Source organism: Aythya marila (genome assembly GCF_965140915.1).
Source record: "Aythya marila genome assembly, chromosome: 3".
NCBI lineage: Eukaryota > Metazoa > Chordata > Aves > Anseriformes > Anatidae > Aythya > Aythya marila.
Window position 1 is genome coordinate 3,782,212 of NC_139044.1, and position 24,840 is coordinate 3,807,051.

Genomic DNA, 24,840 nt, shown 5'->3' on the forward strand with positions numbered 1-24,840 from the left:
CGCTAAACTTCGCTGCATATGTGTACATATAATAAAAAAAAAAAAAAAAAAAAAAAAAGGCTTTCTAGCGAGCTCACTGACAGCACTTGCAGCTAATGACATAGGATAGGCTATGACTTGCTGTGTTGCTTATATGTTTTAAATAGTAATAAATTGTGACTGGGATCTATTGTTCTGTTGCCATTTAAGAATGGGAAACAATGCTAAGCGCTCTTCTCTTCAAAACTGGAATGCTGGAAAGCACTATAAATCCCAAAGTTAATGGGCTTTTTGATAAATATTCTTAATATCCAATGTTACAGTTAGGAGGCCGAAGGGTTTCAACCACTTTGGAACACTTTCTACAAACGTTCCAGAGCCAGAAAGCTCCACCATTTGACTGAATGGTTTATACATTAGAATTTAAGCTTTAAATATTATGAAGGATGTTTTAAAAGTGTAGCCACAGTTGCACGGTACTTGTTTTTGACATTAAAATCTGTTGCCTAGGGAATGACCCCCTTCTGCCATTGAAAGACTCCAACGTGTAATTATTCTTAAGCAGTTACTAAAAGGTGAATTTAATGTGGTGGGACCAAAATGTATAAAATGTATTGATGTTTCAGGGAGGAAAAACACATTTGTGCTCAAATGAATACTGCCTGGTGTTAAGGTTGCCGTGAGAAAAACACATGTAGTAAATGCTGCATAAAATTAAATGTATCTTAATTTAATGTTAATTGCTTAATTTATTTCATTACTTTAAAAAAAAAAAAAAAAACACAACACAACAGCACAACTGTCAATAAATGTGCACTAGCAAAAGAGAATTAATACTGAAATTCAAAGGGAGTCATGAAACCAGCTCCCCTAGAATCTTTCTAAATACATGTCTAACTCTAACTGACATGTAGGATTTATGAATAGGGGTAGGTTTATGAATAGGTGGAAAATCTGGAGAAAGAAACACTTCGTAATATAGGAGAAAAACTCTTTTCTTCTGCATATCTAAAGGTCTGGTCATTTAAAATAAAACAGGCAGTAGCAGAATCTAAAGGACCAAATATTTAAGAGAAAAAATTAACATATTTATACCATTACTTATCTTAAAGATACCTCTAGTTAAGTACAATCTGGTGTATGGATCCATTGGTCAGTAAAGTCTCCAAAGCACCTCCAGACTCTCTTTAAAGCTTGTATTATACTCAAGACAAATTCTGTCAGTTATAAAAACACTTTAAAAATAGCTAATAATAACCTAACCTTCTTCTTGCTCCCACCAACTAGGATGACTGAAAGCATATATTTTATTGCTATGGCACAATTCCAGCTTTTTCATGTCTCCTTTCCCTTGCAAACCTCGCTTCCCTGTTCTTCATTGCTCTTCTTGTACATGGACAAGCTTGTACAAGCCCTGTATGCTTGAAGTCTAGAAACAAAAGCCCCCACTCCTGGGAGCTTGGACATTGTCAGCAGACACCTGAAATTCAGCATCCATGTGCCACCTGCTATCCATAATGTAGCAAGATCCTGAACAACTTTCTCCTGTACAAGCCTTCTTAAAAGTGAAAGCAATAAGAAGTTTTCCAATTAACAACTTGGCAACTGATTTAATAATACTCATCCCTTAATCTGCACAGTAACTAGAAAAGGAATACATTTTAGCAGTTATGCCATCTATCAATCAATGCAAATGCTTCATAGCTTGAAAATGCTGAATTACAAGACGCTACTTAACCAGGCCTAACAGCCATACAGCATGCTTTTGCTGACAGTGAGAGACTGCTCAGCGGTACCAGGAACTTCCTTCTGCCTCTACCTGATAAGGAAGCATGCTATACATAGCACATTAATCTCCTTCACTATATGACACAAAGCATTAATCACTACAGCTTGCTTCAACCACAGTAAAATACTACTCCATATGCTTAACCTATGTAGATGTCAAGCCCATGAATCTGCTGATGTTGCAAAAGCTCAATCACATCCCAGAAATACAATCCCTAAAAATACATTAGCAGTGTGCAGAAACACAAGCAACATTTTTAAACAAAACTGTGCAACCTAGGGCCCTTATCCTGTAAGCTCACTGGTATTTGATTTTACCAGGTACCTGAAGGGCCATGTTGTAAGAGTTTAAAATATTATGTACAGCTCTCGCTTACTATGTTCAAAATACTTTAGTGTAGCTGCAACATGTACAAAAAAAGGACCTATAACAGCAATCAGAAAACGAGAATCATCTTATGACATGTCAAGTGTTTGACAAGTGCTGTAAAAGTTGACAGTCGGTGTGACCACTCTAGAGATTTATTTAACTAGCTACGAGAAAAGAAGCATTTAGTCAAAAGAGAATATTGTCATATAGTGGATGCACTCAGATCATGAACTGCATTAGGTGGCACACCAGGAGAAGATATAATCATCGGACAAGCGAAGGTCTAGCACTGCTGTCCAAGCAGGGTAGTGAAAGCCATGAGGGGCACTGCTGCGAGCAGGCCTGTAGGCCATACACACGAAGGCCAGTCCCAGGTGGTTCAGTAGCTGGAATGTAACAGGGTTCTTCAGGAGTCTGATTCTGTTAGTTTTGCCATGGAGAAGATGTAAGGAGATAATGTGGCTTCTGGTTGTCTTTTTCTTCTTTGCCTCAAAGCACTGACAGTTGGCAATAGCCTGGACAGTGACCACAGGGCCTCAGAGGCACCTGCCTGGCCTGTTTTGCTCAGTTTTCAGGGTTTTGGCAACCGCCTCGCCGAGGATCAGACCAGAATGTCTTCACAAAGATGAAATGGCAGAGGGCACCAGGACTCCCTGATGTGTCTGAAGGATTGCTCCTGTGTGAGATTGTCGTGATCATCTAATAGAGTCTGTGCTGTAGAAGCAGCTAAGGCCTGTGCATCACACTCTTAGAAGTTGCCCTGGTAGCTGTGCTCATGCTTCTGCCCTGAAATTTCACTTCAACAAAGCTGGGAAGTAGGTAATTATGAGAATTAAGCTTCAATAAAGAATTAATATGATGTTCAAGGAAATGGAGCATAAGAGATTTTATATAACTATCCTTTCTTCCCACACCACCCATAAACTTAATCATATGCTTAAGGGATTTATTTCACTGAAGCCAGGATGTTCTTCTGCATGTTGCAAACATGAAATCTCACTCCCACAGCATAGATGTTTTCAGCAAATACTTTTAATCCTTGAGAACCGCAAGAATTCATTTTCAGTTTGCATCTTGGCATGTGTGCTACTGCACAGAGAAAAAAGATAGAGACAGTACATATTTTGTGCATCTTTGTGAAAGATGATTAGAAAACTAGGCCTTTTGGCCCTATAGAATACCTGAAAAGTAAGGACATTTGCCACTACATTCGTTTCAGGCTTTTGTAAAGGTCATTTTATGCATTGGAAGTTTAGACAAGGACTACAGAAAGTTAGAATACAACAAATGAGCTTGGCTTATTTCATGAGGACACTGAACACGAATCCCTTTAATTCAGTGGGATGTCAGAACACTGGATTGATCGCTTAAATAATTAAATACAGAAATAATACAGAAATGAGCATGGAAGTGGTCAGACCTTCACCATTTATGTACATGCTTGTACCTAAGCATCTGCTGTTCTAATAATGAGTTAACCTGACACAAGATAATGAACAGAGCTGGTCAGAAAGACAGCTTATGGAAACAAAACAATATATCTGTGTGCAGGCATGTGTGCACAAATGTGCACACACTGAGCAGGTGCAAAGGTTCAAACTCTAGAACAATCTGAAGAAAAAGGATTTAATTGGCATGAAGACTGGCAATTTATATCTCCTAATGCTTGCACCCAAGCCTTTAAAGTCTCTACCACCACAAAGTAACTTCAAATCACTCATTACTCTTGAGAAATGGTTTAAATCACAGCTTTCAAATTTCTTTATGGTATTTTGTTCTGTTCTGGACCTGTGTTTGTGATTTACTTTGAAAAGTAACTTTTCTGTGCCAGGAAAGAACAAATACATATACTATGCTGTCAGATCTTCTGGCTTGCTTCTTGAACCCAAACTCTGGAAAACTTGCTATTCCCTGCTCAAAAGTTCAATTATTTAATTGCATTGCTCTGGTACAACAACGATTAAATCATCCTTAGGCCACCCTTAACTCGGTTTCCCATGTTGCTGTTTATCATGTAGTTCTCTCACATCATTACCTCTGCCTTGTGTGCTTTGTTATGCTACTCACCTCTTCCCTACACTATTCCTGTTCCTTGGTGTGCCCAATTAATCCCGAGGAGTGGTTCAGTTGGGACCCCTTCCAGCTCACTTAAAAACGCAGGAGCACAAAGGAGCATGTGGAAATGACCCTAAGCCCATCTCTCTTCATGGAGCTGCTGGGCCTTACTTTCTGAGAGAACTATACTGGATAAAGGTTTCTGCTATCTTTCTACCTATTTTAGCTGCTGGTCCCACTACTGTAAGGTTTGTACCTGTTCTTACTATTTTAGTTGACAGTACTGGGGCCATTCCAAACATCTTGCTTCCAGCCCTATCTTTCCACTGACCTTGGCCCCAGCAAATTAGGGGACTTTAGCAATACCACCACAAGAAATGTAGTGGCATATCTGAGCAGGAGAGGTAGGAACTTCTGGCTAACAAGTTCACAGCTATGTAATAGTGGACCACATCTAAGTACAGCTTGAACATCTTCAGGTCTACTGAAAATAACATCTCTGCTCAATGGTCCAAGCAAGTACAGTTTTAGTGGCAGGGAAAGCATCTCTGAAGTGTGTCACTTCAGTTTTCTATCCCTACCATTCAGCCTAAGAACAGTCCTTTATGACAGCAGAAAGTCTGAGTGACAAACCCTTTTACAAAACACTGTATTAAAAGGTTAAATGATTATTTTGAATATGCACTGTTATATTTTGGTGACATTTTGCAGACGTGCAGCGTTTGTTTGTAATTATTCCACAAGTGTAGGAATGAGCACACACCTACACTTTATTTAATATACTGTGAACTGCATTCACAACTTGGAGCTGAAGTATAGAAAATATTGCGTCCCCATGTTGCTCCCGATCAGCCATTTCCTTTAATTATGGAAGGGGCATAACTAGCAGGACATGCTAGTTGCCACAGCTCCCCTGACAGACAGGGTGCATATAAGGAGGTGGTATCTGCAGTGTGGAGGTGGCTGGCAGGTTGTGCCAGCTTTGTCAGAGTTTGCTGGGTGAGTTTGAAGAACTCAAAAAAGAAGTTAACTGTCTCTGGCCTGACTTTCCTTTATAAAAACTCAGGCTTTTCTGCGAGAAGTGATTCTGAAAGAGTAATATAAATCATACGCAGGAAGGGAAGCAACTAGCGAAGAGCAGGTGCCTGTACCAATTGTGTGCACCAATGTAAATTAGGGTAAACTGGAAGAGTCCCACAGATCCTACTTGGAGGGTGTTGGCAAATACCATTGTAACACACTTCTTTGTGAGGTTCCTTTCATGCTCCCTCCTCATTGTTAGTCAGAAAGTGATTTCACTGTGACTTCAGCGTTCTGTTAGCACAACTCTTTCTAATAAAGCCTTTATTTGGCTTATATGAAGTGCCAATATTTGAGTAATAAGAACGATCTTTTATGTACCAGATTTCCTTGTAGCTGAAGTGAAATAAGGTAAGCATATATTCTAATAGTTACATGGATGAGAGAGGAGGTCACAATGTGTTTTCATCTCCTCATGCTAGTATTCTCACTGACGTCAAAAGACAGACTCACATCAGCATGACAAAGAAGTAGGATTTAGCCCTCAATCAAAAATTCTGGGAACAACAACTTGTGTGAACTAGAGAAGAAAGAAGGCTTATGAAAAAAATTACAAGGGTTTTGCTTTGAGATAATGTTGACGGCTGTATCAAGAGATGCAGGTTGCCTTCAGGGAGCCAGCTAGAACCTGGGGAAGAGACAGCTGAAATTTGCATTTCTGCCTGAGAGATTCTCTTAGGACCCTCTTCCAGGTCAGGTTTTGAGAGGTGAAATACCTGCAGTGTGTAAAAGGCTTGCAAGTATTTACAGAGCTCAGCTAATGAATTACCTGCCCCACCTCCTGCTCCCTCTGCTAATCACAGTAAATACCACATGCTGTTTCTGTGCAGACATGTATGTGTTTCCGTGCTAGTGTAAGGGGCAGCCGACAAACTATGCAGGGGACAGAGAGGGCTGAGAAAGCACTCAGGCACAAGGTAAAGAACAGCCTCTCCTAGCTGCCTAAATCGGTATTTCAGAGAAGTACAGACTTGGCAGTAAGGAGATCCTAGCCTGGGAGTAAATGAATCGCAGCCTGCCAATGGGAAGACAAGCAGGATCAGATGCAACACTTGAAGAAGGTTCAAGTACAAAGAGGGGGGATATTTAAAATAACTATTTAATTGTAACAGCAGTTTCTACCTCAAATGCAACAGCCTCTATGTAATTACTTTGGGCCAGAAGCTGCAGGCAACACTTTATTGAACTTTTGCTTCTCACAGTAGAAGTGCAAGTTCTATTTATACCAGGCTACTGACAGGATCCTGCCTTGACAGTTTTATTTAACTGAGGATTCAAAGGCTTTGTCTCTTTGATGCTGTTTTGACCCTGATTCTCCAAAGGACAGAGGACATGGAGTTCAGGGTGCCCAGGAACTCTCAGCAAATACTTAGCAACTTAGAAGGATTGGTCTGAAGTCTCCAGACCAAAACATATATATTTTTGTGTCAGATCTACTTTTCAGGATACTCCCCCGCCCCTAAAATTTCTAAGGTATAAATGCATTAGAAGCTGAGGTAATCATTGGGATATATGGATTGGAATAAAATAGGATGCAAACACAAATTCAATACTATTTTAAGACTGGCGGTGGTAACAAAATTCTCTCGCTGTTTTTGGCAAAATGCCCAGTTATGCCTTAGACAACAGTCAAGATTTTCAAAAGGGAATTTTCTGTGATTATGGCATGAAATGTACTCAGCTACTTTCACATCTTAGTTTGTATGCTACTTTATAAGAAAACAGAGGGCTAGACTTATTAGTTATTCAATGATAGAATTATCATCATCTTAGTTTCAATGCCACCAACTGTTTCTTTAAAATTTACATTTCATATGCCAGCAGATAGTCATCGTGACAGTAAGGTTTCTGCTGAAGTTTGCATACCAGAGCAACTGTTCTAAACTATCAATTGCACATACTGAAAAATAAATACCAAAACCAGCCCAACTTTCCTAAACTGATACCAACTAAATACATCTAAAACTTAACCACATGATGTCTGACAGGCTTGTATGATTCAAAAGCAGATAGTTGGAAATGCAATATGATTCTGAACCAAATCTTGCCTTACCGTGTACTACAGGGTAATTCATTCATTGTTTTAAATCAGAAACTGAGTACAGTGAGAACAGAAAAAAACACTGACCTTTCTTTGCTAGATTACTGTTGGGTTCGTATTTCTCAATCAGTTGTTGAACTTGCTCCTGTTTTAATGGCGGATAAAGGATTTCATTTAATCGCGGATCACGTTGCTTAAGGTTTATAAATTCCATCATTTGATCAACAGTAAGGTATGGTTTGCTCTTGGCACCACTAGGGAAAAATTAAAGCAAAAGCAAAGCAATTAAAATATGTTTCTTTGAAATCATGTTCAATGTTCTGTAATTTCTCAGGGAAACTGAAATAAAATTCAAATTATCATACAAAAACAAACAAACAAAAAACCACACACAACAAAACAATGTCCCATTGAGTCTCCAAACTAATTTATTTTGTCAGCATGTAATGGCAAACATTCTTCATCAAACGTCTAGGATTAAGATTTTTAGAAGCATTCAGCATTAACATCAATGGCAAGAGTTAGAGCAACGCTAAAATCTTTTCATTCCTCTTGAATTCCTGGAACAAAGCAATTTAAGAAAATAAAAGAGAATACGATCTGGAATTCAACCCAGAGCTTGCTGCAAACACTCCACTGGCAGTCCTAGCCTAACTATTTGGTTTTAATGCTGGATAACAGCAGCCCGGACTTCATTATTCCAGTATTTGCTTGTTTTATAAACCTACAAAAAATGCTAAGCACTCTGCAAAGTAAATGAAAAGATGCCTATTTGGTGTTTGTAAAAAGAGCAGAATTTGGGTACATTTTGTACCCAGATGGAAATCCATGAAGGCTCCTAGCCAGGTGACGTGCTAAGGATTTTCTACAGCACTCAGAACTGGCCTAGTTCTACTCTGCAGGAAAGCAATGGGAAGTCGACCCCTAGGTTCAATGGGAGCTAACTAGGTCATGGCTGAGTTTCCTCTGAAGCCTGAGAGGAAATAAGCACAAAAAAGAGTAAGTGAGCACGCTCATGTTGCAAAGATACAGTCACTAATTGCTTTGGTGATAACGGGATGTATTTTAGAAATTACTTTGTTTTCATATTGCTTCATGTTCTGACTCCACTGATCAGGCTCTGCTGAAACAGGGAAGCACAGTGACTTGCTATAAGGGCCAGAAGCACTGTGGAATGACGTGAGCTTTATAGTTCATACATTCAGTTATAAGCTCAGTTGTAGCTGGTTGCTAATTTAATTACATGGTGGCAATTCCTGAAGTACAAATCCTATAAGTTACTACATTTTTTGCAACTCAATTAAGCTTTTGGGGGCAATTTTACATGTCTTCATGCCTATTGCATGCTTTTATTGATTATTACTCTTCTTCCTTTACTTTCATGGAAGACTAAACTATCCTCATTTATACTGCAAAATGAGACCTGGCAGTTCTGCTTGTCTAGGACCAGAGGAGTCAACTCTGGCCATCGCAAATGGAAGCAAAAGCTCAGAACAAGAGGTAACCTTGATCCTAGGTTAAACAGCAGTCCTGCTTGACATTGAAATCTGTTCTTGGCAGTTGCTGCATGGTGCTGTAGTCTAAATAACCTACTTTGCCATCCCTAGCCCAGAAAATCAGTAGAGGAAAAAAAAAAAAAAAAGTGTTTTTCTTACAACTCAGAAAAGATGTGGTCGATTTCAGGCCGAGGGCAGAGGTTGTTTAAGAACACTCTGTACACGTCGGGCGTGAAGTCGTCTTGAGGGATTGAATCATTCTGTGAAATGAAAAAAAATAGTGAAAGAACCAAATGGCACTTTTATACGCTTCTTGTAAACAGATCACTCGCTACTGCCCTTCTTTTGATATCCTTCCTGCAACTTAGAGGAGCCCAGGCTTTGCAGAATAATACATTCCCCTGAATAACAGAGCAGCTTAAAGAGCACATCTTCAAAAACAAACAAAAAAGCATTCCTCATCTTTGTTTCCGTAAGACAAAGTTCTCCTTTTCTTGGAGCACCCGTGAAGAAGAAAGAAAGGACACCTCCCCACATAACCACGTTATCTGCAGCACAAAATGAGCACAGCAGTCCTGAGGAAGCCGGTGACCTGGCCAGTGGTGCTGAGCCAGCATGCTTTGGCAAGGCAGTGCACAGTACTCATCTTCCCAAAGCTTTCACAGAACCAGAGAACAAACTGAGTCACTGAGTCATAATTAATACTCTTGTTCTCTGATAGTAGCAGAAATGTTTCCTCTTCCTTCCTGAAGATACACGTTTAAGATATCGCTGTGATGGGCAAGAGTCACGCACTGCAGCTTTTCCATACATCTTCCTCCAAACCACTGAGGTCAGCTGATTAGGCAATCAGATTGCTTTTACAGAAATTGATAAAAGTGGTTTTCTTTAGAAGAGATACCAGTATTTTTTCTAAAGTTTAGATCAATTTACATTCATTCTTGCTTCTAGATGATACTTTCACCATCCCCATTATACCTGGTGACTTTTCTCTGAAAAAAATAGAGCGACTATATTTAAGGGAGGGAATTTTTGGAACGGGTAAAGAAAGCAGTCCTTTGCACGAAACTCAGGAGTTTTCCCACTTGCAAATGCTGTCTTAAAGCTCTGCACTTTCTGCAGAAGACAGCATGGACTCCTTTGCTAGCAGGGCTGGAAAAAAATGAGGACCCCAAGGAAGGTGCAAGCTTCCCCAAGGAAGGTGCAGTGTTCTTGGTGCAGAACAGTAATGATGAGCCCACTGGTTCTGCATGTGCATCAATGCACCGAGAAAGGAGAACAGTACAGAAGCTAGTATTTTGTGCAGAGAAAACCTCATAAGGAAACAAGAAAATGAAAACACAAAAAACGCGGAATGCACATACAGAAAATCTGATTTTGAATTTCCTCCACGCGAGCTAACTTTATCAAAAGCTATGAAATGTCGTCTCTGGAATCACAAAGGAACCACGTGAGACGCTCAATGGCTCCAAATAATGCCTGAATCTGATGAACCAGAGGAGGAAAATTGTAATTTGGACTCAAAGCCGTTTGCTTTTAGATGCTGTTGAGCCAACTTGTATCAGGAGCAAGCTGCTGATGGAGGAAATCATTGCTTTTATTTACTCTGCCTGTTTAATGCAGTTGCCAAGGGAACCGGAAGTGTCAGTTCAAGCCTTTGGTAAAAGGAAGGGGATTTTGCAATATTTTTCCTGCTTTAAGTTAAAATAAACAAGTAAATAAACACCATGGTTGTCATTTCACCTCTCTTTTCGTCTGTGAAATCCGCAGAGGCCCACATGGGTTTTGCACCATGACCATCATTCAGCGTTTGTGTCTGTACGTGCAGACCGAGCTGGGCAGCTCCCTGCGCTCCCTCACCCTCCATTCCCCTCAGACCATCACTCCTTTCTTATTTTGGCAGACTACATTGGCTGCTGCTGTATCTGCTTAACCTAGCAGATCCTACCTGTATGGTCTTCTTCTACCTGACTCAGAAGAGCTGAGTGAGCATCTGCCCGGCTGCTGCCCAGAAGCTCAGCATAATGCACGAGCCATCACAGGCAGCGTGAGGATGGATAGCACCAAGAACCCCTGCTCAAGCCCATGTTGGGGACTTGTTCAAAAAAAAAACACAACATGCTGCAAACTATTCTTCCTCCAAACAATCTTCCCGGGGCGAGCTGCAGTGTTTGCTCAGAGGACGCAAAATCCTGACTGGCTTTCCGTGCTGCAAAGAGTTTCATCTGGTGTCAGCTTGGAATTGCCTGCACACCTGTAACACTGACTTGTGTGCATGGGCACACCCTGTAAGCAGTGGTTCCACCAGCGCAGGATCCTGATCGAGGAGCAGGGACAACAGGTGCTAGCAGCAATGTCCTCAGCACCTAGACAGCATGCGCCACGTTCAGCTTTTGGTGTTTCTCCAAACACTGGTACTTCTTCTTCACAAAAGGGAAAACCGCCCAGGGATTCCCAGGTTACACTGCAACACCAAAGATCTTTCCCTGCATCGTGTCATGAGAAATGGGGTTTTCTTGGTAACTTTTTTAGCTGCTAGAAGCAATCATTCAGGATCAGGGAAAACCCTTGTTTCCTTTCATGCTGTAATCACCAGGTACTGATGCACATTCACCTGGGACAGTTCAGGCAACTTCTTGTTCCACTCACCTTGCACGTCCCTTGTTCAGGGCCCTACCTACTACTAGGTGGCATCTTCAAACCTTACTCAGCCAAAACAACCCTGTATGCTTTGTCACGAGATCGGCCTGCTGAGCCAGGTAGCTCACCAACAGCACAACTACTAAATCTGCTGCAAGGGTGGATGCAGAAGTTTACAGACTGAAGCTGGAGGATGGCAATAGCTCCTATCAGGGAGAGCTGCGGGTGGCACAGAGCTGCCTGTGAAACTGCACCCGCTGTGCTTTGACCAGTTTGAGCTGTGGTGCTGAGTAGGACCACTGAGACTTGTGTATTACTACAGGCTGGCTTTTGTAAAACTTGGGCATTTCTTATTAAAGGTGGCACTTCAATACCCAGTGCACCTAGAATCACTGTTCAGCAGGCTACTGCTCCTCAGCCAGTGCTTCTCCTAAGGGCATTTCTGTCATTGATTCTGTAATTACCACAGAATTACAGTATCCCGCTGACCTAGTATATATATTTTTTTTCCTTTTCAGGGGATTTGAAGGTACTCAGCAATGTAAAAATACGCGTCTTTTCCGATAACCTGAGATCCAGGCTTTTATTTGTCAGTTCGATACAATTAAGAAAAACATACCTCAGTTTCCAAACACGTACCTACAAATACCTGTCTACAAAGGATAGCCAATACAAGTCCTCAGGCATAAATACAGACTACTTTAACGATTTATTATTTTCTACAGTAACATAACTAGTGGGCTACAAGACACAGAGATACAGAGGGGTGAGAAAAGCCTTGCTGTAAGCATTCGTCACCCCAGAAACAACTTCAGACAACTATATTTGGGTTCCAAAATCCTGCCTGCCAGAAAGGATTAAAATACGCTGCCCCTTCCCTCATCCTGGTCTGAGCCATCCACATCTCACTGGAACCACCCACACACCTTATGTGCCAATCTCTTTTTTGAGAGCAGTGAACGAATCACAAACTTTCTGTAACACATTAGAGCATCTCTCATCTCTGGCTTTGCAGAATATCGGTATTCAATTTTGCTTTGTGGTTACGACTCTCTACTAATTTCAAGCACTGTTGATTTATGATTTGTCTGGTTACCCGCCTGCTTTTATAACACCTGTATCCATTCTATTTTATATTCGGCAGCACAACTAATTCAGATTATTTGCACAGATAGGACTCAACAGCTGGTTGTTTTGTTTTGTGTAAACAGTCAAGCTCACTGGTGCTTTATCGTGAACCTCTACATTAACTGGAGTGCAGAAACCATTCTACAGAGCCAGAGATGACTAAAATAAAGCTCTTCAAATGCCGTTTAAAGCACCTTTGACTAAAATGAAAACAAACAAACACACAAAAAGCCCACAGCCAGCCCACCACACCCAAAAGGAAAAACAAATCAAAACAAAACAAAACCTTCCCAAGGTTTAAAAAACTGTGGAGGCCAATCTACAAATCAGATGCCAAACTCAGAAACCTCACTAGCATTTTTTAAAACATCATTTTCCTATTTATTTAAACATTCCTCTGCTTTCAGATCTGCTAGACAACAAATGCTTCGGGAAATCTGATCACACAAGGCTCGGTCCTGCAACACTCTGCACATGCCAGGTCCAATCCATAAATAAATAAACCCAAGTTTTGAAAATATGTTTGACATGAAGTCCGTAATTCATCCCACTGCATCGTACCCGACTGCTTGCTGAATCAGGGACAGAGTGCTCAGCACTTCAGAGAATCAACCCCTTGTTAAGGTTTCTAAATCTGAAATAAAGATTAGGCCCTCTGGGAAGCCTGTCTCTGCTACAGCAGAATGAAGGCAGTCTTCCAAGCAATGAGATTTCTTCCTCCTCTTTCACTAAATTCAGTGCCTATATGTTGCCCCACAAGACAACGTGTCTTGTCTCCTGGCAAGCCTATATATGAGGAGTTTGCTAAAGAGAGGGGCTAGCGGATGCTGAAGTTTGTACCGTCACAGACAAGTCCATGCAGTGACACAAATCCACCAGCGGTGCAGCTCAGGCTGCCCCATGCTCAGGTCATCACATAAGGTACATAAGGGACTGTCCCAGCCCTGAAGCTATGAAGCAGGAAGACATGGGACTACCAAGTGATGACTTGGCATCCTCTTAGCCATGACTGTGAATTTAATTCTGTGTTTTAGGGTCATCCAGAGGTTCTTAGAGGTGGAGTAAAACATCATGTGAAACTCATGGCCAACAATCCTCACATCTTTCTAAGGAACGAGAGATATGTTTTTTTATAGCAAAAGCAGAGGGAAAATCTTTAGAGTGATCTTCACGAGGTATGAATCCAAAAAAATGTGTAACAAACCAAGCTGTTAATTTTCTTGAGAGACTTTCATGAATACTCTGAAAAATCCTGTATGATTTTACTGAGGAAGACCTTATATTCACATCTTGCATGCTGCTGGAGTCCTGTGCTCTTCAAGTTTTTACAGGAATGACAGTTGTCCCATAGTGTAATGGGGTAGAAAAGCAAGAAAATGAAGCTAAGAATTTTATCTGTTCAAATAAAGAGGAACACAAAAGAAAAGAACTGAAGTTGAAGTACTGGTTTTCTTCTAATCCATTACCTTTAGGAGATTCAGAGATTCATTCTTTTCAAGCACTAAGCTTCTAAAATATTTTTTCCAAGATGATCAACACAGTTTTCTTTGTTGTGTGAAGCTTGTTTCTCTTTTGTCCCAAGCAAAGAAAGGATCTACTTTATACTATGAATAAATTTTCATGATGGTATCCCAGCAACAAGTATCCAGCAATGTCTATGTAAAACTGACTCTATTAAATAAACAGCAGAAAAAGGTTGCAGGCTTTTTTGAGGATTCCAATGATGTTTGGATTTTTTTTGCATTGGAAAATAAGACATTATTTATCTTTACCAACATCAATAGAAATAATAAATCAACTGATTTAAAAAGCAACACTTCACTGTTTTTTTTTTTCTTTTGCATATCTTATTAAAATTTGTTTGCTACCAATTAAATGAAAACCCATCTCTAAAATAAATCTTTTCACGTTTCTAACCTCACAACATTTTTAACCAGTCAAACACCTATTTTACGTGCTAATACTTAAAGAACCTTCCTTCAGCTAAGATTGTTATAATCTTTTATGTTACATGGAATAAAGCTCTGAAACCTGTGAAGGAAGGTCTTGGTGGAAAGTAGCATCAGAGGCTTGGCTTGTGAAGATTTTGCACCACAACTCTTCTGGAGCGGTAGGAATTGGCTTTATTAAGAAGCCTTTGGGGAAACAAAGGTTGAATGAACATCACAGCACAGAGCTTTCTGCAACAGTGAGAGATTAGGTGATGCAGGTTCTCCTCTGCTACAGACTGGTTCTGCTCCATCTCTTTGACCTCTTTTATTATCCTGCAAGAAGCTTCTTTGGAGGAGAATCTCCACCTGAGAGGAATTGTCTTCACTACAGTGTTGACCAAAATTACCCACTTGATTTCACTCTGCTTGAAAGGGCTTTCCTGAGCCTGAATTACCAACCTGCAAATGTTCCTGGTTGAGCAGGGCCCCTGGATGAGCAGCATACAACGGCCTCATCCCCACAGGATTAACAGCTTTGACACACTACCAGTTCACCATTTTTTTCATGCACCTTTTAGACAGGCTACAATGAGTTTAAATGGTCTCTTTTGTGAGAAAGAAACAGATTACAGCATTAGCTTCATGTCAAACCAATACCGCTCTGAAACTGTGCCTGGAAAACTGTGTACTAGTTACGGACTCTGAAAATATTCTCATAGGATTTCTCCAGGGCAGATCACATGACCCCCTGCCCTTTCCTTTAATCTATTTGTACTTCTTCAAGGCACTCCTGCTCCCTATACAATTTCAAATCAAAGAAACTCCAATTTGCAGTAACCTCTATGTGGGAAAGATAGACCTGCTGCTGAGGACCCATCCAGGAGCAAATCCAACACAGCACGATCAGCCTTGGACAAATCATACTCAACCCAACAGAGAGTAAATACCACTGAATACAAGCAATACTTCATCAGGGCAGGAATAAATTCAGATTCTTACCCTGGAAGATGGAAGATTACAAGCTTCTAATGCGGTCTCTACCCGTTTTCTGTCAGCAGAAAACAAGCGGTATATACTGCAAAATGAGAACAAACCAGAGTGAATTGGCTTAAAGACATGCCTTGTTGGCCCATGTGGCTTAAAGATTAGATATTGCTTCCCAGTTTATCACATCGTTAGCTATTTATTTCCATTTGCTGGATGCTAAATAACACAAGTGAGATTAATGGTGCCCACAATGAGTTTAATTCTACATCACACAAGGCCCTGTTATAGCAGACAGTTATTTAAGACAGTCACCACTGCTCTCTTCATCACATTACCTCAGTGATGTACAATTTGAGTATATTTATTCTCACAATATGTTTCAGAGCTAAAAAAAATAAAAATGTTTGTATTGGTCGTGGTGATGTTTTTTTTTTTGTTTGTTTGTGTTTGTTTGTTTTCTTTTTTGTTTTTTACATTATACACAAGTGGAACAAGAACAGATAGGCTCAAGATAACAAGAGTAATCTAGGGCCAAAGGGTATTTAAACAGAGACATCCTGAGAATCATTGGGTACTCTTTCCTTGGGGTACACCACAGATCACAAAATGATTATTCTAGACACAGGGATCACATGTTCATCCCAAATGATTTTTCATACTCAAAGTCAAAAGAGACTACACAGTAAGAAAGTGGAACACTTACTTCTTCAGAGGAATGCGCCCTTCTGGTGTCACCTGCAGCTTAAGTTTTGTGTAACTGTGGAGAGAAAAGCATCTTGTTTTACTTTTACAGCATCTTCAAGTGTCTCTCCACCAACTTTATAGCCCAACACTATTGCTCTTATCATGTGATAGGTTCCACCCAAGCCTTTTGCCCAATATGAAAATCCATTGGGATACCATTAATAAATACCTTTTCCATCAACAGTAATGCACCCATACTGTCAAATAATGTGTCTTCCAACGGGACACTGCAAATACCATTAACACACAATTTTACCATCCTTCGGAACTCATCGTCCAAGCTGCCAGCCACTCGAGACTTTTGCTGAAGGAGCCTTCTTCCTTTCAGCTAGGTCCAGTGCAAGCATAAACAAGCTTTCAGCTTTACCACCTTCAAATTTACACACTGCTAGGAAATCCTCACTGGGATGAATGGCAGTTTCGCTTTTGCATTTTATCTTGCTGTTATTCCCAGCTATTTTTCTGCCTTTCTGCAGCATGAACAAAAGCATGTCCTTTACTGGTAGCTGAATATAGGCATGCAGGGTACACCATCAAAGCAAGATACTCAAGTTAAAGTTATGGATAAGCATGTGTCAAGGACACACTGTCTCCCTCTAGCTTGCTAATATCTGTTTACCTGTTTGCCTGTCCCCAGTGTCCTTTCAGTGAGGCTCACAGGCTATACAACTTGACTGGAAAGGTGGCCGTACTTCTCTTCTAGAGGCTGAAATTGTGCCTGGATGTTGCACACAAATATCCCTGCCTCCCTAAGACATCCCCACTACACAGCTGTTAGGGTTTTTCTGTTTGACCCTAAACGTTGACACTCCTCAGCTGAAAGGAAGTCAAATTGCTGGCAACTGAAATGTCTCTGCACCAGTAAGAGTATATTTAGCAGCCCTGGGCAAGCCCACGACATTTCTAATCTGAAACAATATAAAAATTACATGCTGAAACCATCTACAGGCAGGCAATTATACAGCTTTTGAACTGAGTATTTAAAGCATCTCAGTATCTCAGGACCTGTGACTTCTCTCACATGCTCATTAAGGCAGCGGGGTGAGGATGTATCTTTCTTTGTTCAAATCCTTCCACTAGCTGATTCAATGCCTACTGAAAGAGGAGTCATGCAGTAGCTGTGAGCAGCTAATGGGAAGCAGTTGGGCCTACAGTGATCATCTGATGCTTCTCCTGGGATGTGAGGACTACTGGTAACCAGCACAACGCTCACCAGCAGCAGCCAGCTGTAGTGGGTTTATGTGACAAAGTTTTGCTAATGGGGGGCCTTTGGTAAGCCCGGCTTCTGTGAGAAGAATCCAGAAGCTGCCCCATGTTAGATAAGGGGCCTGCTGCTGGCCTGAGCCAAGCCTATAAGTGATGCTGTAAGACACCAGGATCAGTGAAGAAGGAGGGGGAGGAAATGCTCCAGGTGCTGGAGCAGCAGCAGTTCCCCTGCGGCCTGTGCAAGGAGAGGCCCTTGGTGGAGCAGGCTGTCTCCCTGCAGCCCATGGGTCCCCCATGGAGCAGATCTCCACGCTGCAGCCCCCCCATGGGTGGAGGAGCCCCCGGTGGAGCAGGTGGATGTAGCCTGGAGGGGGCTGCGGCCCATGGAGAGCCCCCGCAGGAGCAGGCCCCGGGCCGGAGCTGCAGCCCGTGGAGAGGAGCCCATGGAGGAGCAGGGGGCCTGGGGGGAGCCCACCCATGGAGGACCCATGCTGGAGCAGTTTGCTCCTGGGGAATTGACCCCATGGTACGGAGCCGTGTGGGAGCAGCTCTTGAAGAGCTGCTGCCTGTGGGCAGCCCCTGCAGGCTCAGTTCAGGAAGGATGGCATCCTGTCATGATAACTGGTGAGGAATCACCCTGTCCTTATCTCAACCCTTGAGCCCTTTGCATCATATTTTCTCCCCCTTTACCTTTGAGGAGGGGGAGTGAGAGAGCATTTGTGGTGGAGCTCAGCTGCCCAGCTTGGTAAAACCACCACGCCAGCAAAGCACACATTTTGGGTGCTTTGGCTCTTCTACTAGAATATAATTAAAGCTATAAATGAGTTTTGCAGTAACACGATCTGAAGAAAAATGTGGCTACGCTGAAGTATTTCAGAGAATTTATTTATTTATTTTTCCACTTTACCCACTGGCCTACCAAAGGAAAAACAGCATGCTTCTAATAAACTTTTTTTTTTTTTTTTTCCCAACTGAAAATTCCACTAGCATCCACTTCAAAAACAAAATCCATATTAACATCCCTAACAAGTGTAGGAACATTTCCATAAATCCTTGTGTCCTCATACACATCTTCTGGAAACCGAAATATCCTGTGCTACTATATCACCAAACAAAAATACTACCAATGCCAGTCTCCCAGCAATGAGCTAGATTTAAAAATAAATTTAAAAAAAAAAAAAAGTCACAATGATTAGTTAAAATAGTTTCTTTCTTCTGCTTTTGAAACTTCTGAGCACATTCTGGTCAAATTTAATGTTTTCCTCTGTAATCAAGAAAGCTATAACTAAAATAAAATGAAGAAATAAGAGTTTAACTGAAGTTTAAAATCCTATAGACATGTGTCAGAAGCCAGTAAAACCCCACCACTACTGGCCACCTTCTTCTCCCCAGATTCTTTGTCATACATGCAACACTATTTCTCTCCCTGCAGCCATCTGGGGAAATTGAATGTTATTCCTGTTAAGAGGCCTGCTAAGAGGTACTCCGACTAGTAGCAGCTAAACAGACTCATTTCAGTAGCGTACTGCTGACTTCAGTAGTGACAAACTTTGGATGCAATACTGGACCAAAGTTTCCACAACAAAGCCATCCTGTGCTTCCTATTGCACTGCTCAGTACTTCAGTACTAATGTACTGAAAGAAGTTTAGTTGTAACCTAACACAAAATTATACTGCAGGATTACAACACAGGAATGTGCACTTTACAACCAAAGTGGTGTTTTTTATTAATCACATCCTACCAAATTAACCTGTTTTTCTCATATGACTAAAGCACGGGGAAGCTGCTCAATCTGTTTATTATTGGACTTCCAATACTGCAAGTGAGTGAATGCCACAAAGAAAAGTTCCTAATTCTGCTCTAATGCAGTTTGTTTTTCTGTTTCAACAAAAGGGTACTGATAGGATTACAACCAATCCTTTGCTCAGTACTGTAATTATAACAGGGAAGTAGTTTTCATCTTCAAAGTCAAATATTTCTTAAGTGACTCTGATCTGGCATATGTGCTAAGGACCCTGGAAAACCAACAGTTCCCAAGTGATTTATTAATTAGTGGAAAAAAAGACACAATAACATGCTTGCCTGCTACTGAATTGACGCAAGTGTCCAGTGACTTAATTTAATTAATATTGCTTGAATAATTACAGAAAAATGTCTCCAAACACTGTGTGACAACATGCTCCTCCTTTGAATGTCACAGGAAAGTGCACATAAACCACAGCCTCAAACGTCCCTGTTACACACCTGTCAAAGTCCACTGGTCACCCAGAAGTTTGAGTGGTAAGGAAATAGGAATATCCAATCAGCCCTGTAACTAAAAGCCTAAAATGCAGGTGGGTTAACTTGCTTCTTGGATCGAGACAACTTTTAGGAACCTAAGCCCCTACTTGGTATTTAGCTGGACTGAGCCTCTGTCTGGGAGCAGGAATTACGTGTTGTTTGGGGAAAACAAAAAGCTGAACTTAACCAGTCAACTTGTAGGCTAGGAATGGTATGCCTTCTTTTTTAGAACCCCAAAAGTCCAGCAAATACCCCAGTTAACTGCCATCATTATCTGGTAGGCTTTGTCGTGCTGCTTTCAACCCTATCATTTAAGCAAAGCTATCTCAGCATGTGTATTTATCATCCATTTGAGACTTGCTAACCTCAGGTTTAGTTCTCTTTCCTTTCTGAAGTGTGTTTTTACAACCCAGATGTGCTCATGAACAGATTCTGTGCTTTGCTGAAACCAAATCAGAAGTTGCACACCATGCAAACCAATCTAAAAGCACGCTGAAATCAGAGAGATTAGAAAGAAAAATAAACCAGAAGCAAAATAGTATTTGATTTTAAATGGAGAGCTTCAGACTACAGCTGAAGTTACTCCTTTTGTATACAAAGGGAAGATGGCATTGAGTACTGTGGGGTTTTTTTGCTATGACTTAATAGTTAGCAAGAAGAACGCTAACAAGATGTTTTAAAAATGATGTTTAGATAACAGGCTTTTTAAAGCAATGAGAAAGGACAGGCTATGTTTACAATAGTGACAACTCATCAAAGCAGAGACAATAGATGACAATGTGACTAACAAGAAAAAAGGAAAATGACGCAGATAAAAGAGCAACACCCACAGCATTAAATACTGTGGCCACTTACGCTTTTTCCAGAAACGCGTCCCTTGACATGTTCTGTGCCAACAGATTTGTTGCCAAACTGAACACTTCATCTGACCATTCCTATAGAGACAAAATTTGATTAAATGAGGCTTAATTTAGATGTTTACTTACACAATGCAAATATTTTTGAAAAAGACAGTTAGCAATGAGTGCCTAATTAGTCTGAACTTGATTTTTGCAATTATAGCATCCCTCCCTGTCTATTGGACCTGACTTTCTCATTCTGCAAAAAATGAAGACTGTTACAAATATTTTTTAAAGATACTTTATTCGACTGTATTGGAATAAAGAAAAAAATCACATGGATAAATGCCTAACATAAAGCATATTTAAGCGTCAGGGATGTGCAACATAAATGCCACAGAAAAATACATTTTCTTGCACATTGGACGCTACTCTGGTTGACACACTGAGGATTAAAAAAAAAGAGCTTCTGTGTCACCATCCCTGTAAAGTGAAGCTGTAATGAATTTAGATCTGTGTGAAGCTAGACAAACCTGACAGTGTAGGATATAGACCGTACCGTAATACGTCTCTCACTGCAATGTCTCTCCTCATGGGTTTGTTATGAGAGCCTTTGCATCTCTCCCTCTACAGATCGTGAAACAATTCAGACAACGAATATCACACCTTATCTTTTATAGTAGATACTGAATTAAGAACCTTAAGTACAAACTCCATCTGAGATGTTATCAGCCAACATGAGCAACACACTTACGAACAAACTAGGAGAAACGTAGAGGAATAAATTTAAGTTGTTCCAATACAGTGGGAAGAAGGTACAACTCCAGTCAGAAAAACTCCTTGTCCCCCTATAATACACACCAGTACCTCACGCTGAGATCGTATTCCTCACTAAGATGTTTTCCTCTCTGGCTGTAGGGAAGAACTGTCCTCTCTGCTCACAGGATGCCTCCCCTCGCCTGCAAGCACTGCTCTTCCCACGGCACTCTTATTTTTCCTCTCTCTTTTCCCCCCATTTTTTTCTCATTCCTAAGCATGTTCCTGAAGTCCTTCCATGAGATCCCAGTCCTCTCCTGGGTTCCCAGCAAGGCTGATCCACGGCTGACCTTAAGTTCAGCCTCTCTCAGCTCGTGCTGTCATCTCTTCCCCTGCAGGTCTCTCCGGCAGCCTTTCCTTGACAACCTCAGTGCATTTTTCCTTGCTAACTTAGTGCTTATTTACACTCTGTAATTGCAATGCCTTTTAATCACAAATGTGGTTTTGGGCAGGCTTTGTTTTCCTCTTTAAAGAAAAGAAATAAAAATAAACAATGCCTTTGCAAACAAAGTGATTTTTTTACTTGAAGTTTTCTGAGTTTTCTTTGAAATTAAAATTGAGTTTCCTTTCATATCAGTCCAGATCCAAAACACCCATGACCACACACCCTCATAGATGCATTTGCTCTCCTCAGCTCTTTTTTTTTGAGAAAAAATATGGAAAAGGGAATTTCATTCTGACAAAAATGGACGATGATGAAAAGCATCATTAGCTACCACTGAAACAAATATTGATGTCTCACACTGAAGCTTACCAACTTGTTTTACCTAAAAAGCCCCAAGTTTCTGCGTGATAAGGTGAGCAATTCAAGACAGGTTAAGAAGACAGCATTTTTTATATTTTTCTTTAAGATTTAAGATTTTCTTTAAGAGTTAAGATTTGTTCCTGAACTTATCAGACATCGTGTCTGAAAGCAATCTCACACAGTTGCTCCCAGGGAGGAAGAGATAAGGCTACCTGTAATCCTACCTCCACGTGGACCTTTGATAACCTGAAACTACAAGATCCGTAAGTCCACACAATTTACAAACTCGCACCTACGACAACATGTCTTCTGATGGAGAATCCGGGCAGAGAAACCTGCCTCCCTCACAAGCAGACGTGTTGTTTGGGAGTTAAACAATTGCTGCTGAGATATTTTTTCCCTGCACCTCTCGTGACTGCTTCCATTTTTATTTTTACTTGCTTTTCCCTTCTCAGGCCTTTTTTTTTTTTTTTTTTTTTTTTAAGAAAAAACACAACAAAACACAGGGGTGTGAGAAAGAACAAGAAAAGAGACGGCTTCTTTAGCAGCATGACTGCTCTTCTGTGACTCTTGGAACAGAAAGCGTATTAAGTGCAGAATCCTTTTTTCTTCTTGGCAACTCATTTTTCCAGGCTCAAAATAGGCTCATCTTGTAAACACTTCTTTGTTTGGGCACTAATAATAGCAGTTAAAACTTCTCCCTGTGACACTAACGGCTGCAAAGATGAATGGCAACATAAAATATTATTCAGAAATTTAACATAGGTTGGCTTTTTACAAATCCTTATAGACTTTGTTTTGATCTCATTGATTCTGCTTGGCTTAAAACTGAGTATTTTATAGAAAATAGATCGATGGCACTTTAGGAGTATCCCACCCCCCAGCTCTTCCTTCCCTTTGTCCAAGCACTTGTTCACAGGAATTTAAGGGGAACTCACAGTTATTATCTGCCTGTCACGACCGTTATTTATATCAACAGTCTTGCCATGTTCCTTTGCTAGCTTTTCCTGGCTCTTCAAGCAATCGCAGCGCCCATGCCAAATATTCTAAGGGCTACTGACAGGCTGAGCCATTTCTAATGATACAGGTGCCAAGTCACCAAGTAAAAAGCAGTATTTGCTCATTGCCTCTCGCATTTGTAGGGTCTTCATTCCAGCCATCACAAAGCAGCAGCCGAAAAGCCAAGATCAGAAAACATGCCAAGGATCACGTCATCTTCCCGGTCGCCGGTCTGAACCCTCAGCAGGAGGGGAAACAACAGCCCTGAGCATAGATCCAAAGAAATAAAGGAGATGCTTTTGACTGACTTTGATGGGCTTGCACCAAGCTGTGAGCCAAGATGCGTCTCGCCGCTTTAGCTACCAAATGGTTCCGTTTCCTTGGTTTTGCTGCATGGTATAGAGCGAAGCCTGCCCTCCAACTCCATGCATAATGCACTGTGCAGCTTCCTTCACCAGCAGCAGCGATTCCAGAAGGCAGCACTTGGTGAGAACGCTCCGCGGGGTAGAAAGCTGTTATGTGTAAAAAGAAAACAGCCTACTGCGGAAAGGTTATAACAGCCTCTGAATCACCGCAGTAGCAGCAGACTCCTATACAGATGCAACACAAAAGGAAAATATAAATCGGTGTATTCTGAAATAGGACTGTGCTGGTGCCAACAAACTGTTTGCAGACTGATCCCTTTCGGTAGCGGAAGAAGCCAGCCTTCCGACACATTCAATTCCAAGCAAGTCACATCCATCACGATAAGAGCTTCATGAACCTGCGCTCCTTTTGGCTACATCCTGTTACACTAATTCATATTTATATCGTTCCTGAGAACTTCACTAACAAATCATTTAGCCACTCTACGCTTTGGTGGGCAACGTGTAAGCAGCAGTTCATTTTGAGATCTGTTGCTCAGTGAACTCATTTCTCTCCTCCATTACATGCATCAGGGTACATACCTTAAGGCATTTATCTCAATGGGAGCGATCAGACTTGTTCATAAGAAAAGACAGCATGCATTTGTGGAAACACTTCCTTCTAATCAGAACTGACTATGTGAGAAGACAATGTTCCTTACATGCTTGTCTTTGGTGGGAAGTTAACAAAGCAAGTTACTGGAATCCTACACTTCCAGCATTGGTATGAATTTAATTAAAAAAAAAATCAAATGGTCATGAATTTATCTTATTTTAACATTTTACTAATTAAGCTCTTAAATATGCATAAGGAGATTAAAAAAAATAAAAATGAGTATGCTGAAAAGCATACTACAAACAACCTGTGACCCATCTTTGACTATACCATTCTATTTACAGAGGAATTCATACTTCTTAGCAACAGATCTGATCGAATGCTCATCAAGCCAAAGAGAAATAAAATTCCTTGGGCTCTGGATACAGACCTCTATGGCCAGGATGTTCTAGTGTGATATGTACAGAGTTGGTATGAGAGACAGGAAAGAGAGTGACAGGAAAAGAGATGGGGAAAAAACAGGAAGTGCACTTCTGAAGTTACTGGATTTGGCAAAAGAATGAAATACCATAGAGGAGACACAAAGGTTCACAGGTCAGACTCCTTCACGTTGGCAATGGAGACAGGGAAAAAGAACATCTGCTCAGCAAAGGTTTGAGAAGAGAATTCTTTCTTTATCCTGGCTTGTTCATAGATGCTCATAAACCCTGTCCCAAGACAGGCACAGGCACACCAGGCTGAAAATAAGCAAGCAG

At 40.9% G+C, this 24,840-nt stretch overlaps 1 protein-coding gene across 3 annotated transcripts in view; it reads right to left on the bottom strand.

Moving 5' to 3' along the window:
* PLCB1 (phospholipase C beta 1) overlaps positions 1-24,840 on the bottom strand; it is a 373,718-nt gene that overhangs the window by 134,037 nt on the left and 214,841 nt on the right. For all 3 annotated transcript variants that reach the window (XM_082757582.1, XM_082757583.1, XM_082757584.1), the window contains exons 5-9: positions 20,582-20,661; positions 16,199-16,252; positions 15,508-15,583; positions 8,969-9,069; positions 7,401-7,567 (exon numbers count right to left, since the gene is read on the bottom strand). In XM_082757582.1, the coding sequence (XP_082613708.1) occupies positions 7,401-7,567; positions 8,969-9,069; positions 15,508-15,583; positions 16,199-16,252; positions 20,582-20,661 (478 nt within the window). The remainder of the gene's footprint in view (positions 1-7,400; positions 7,568-8,968; positions 9,070-15,507; positions 15,584-16,198; positions 16,253-20,581; positions 20,662-24,840) is intronic.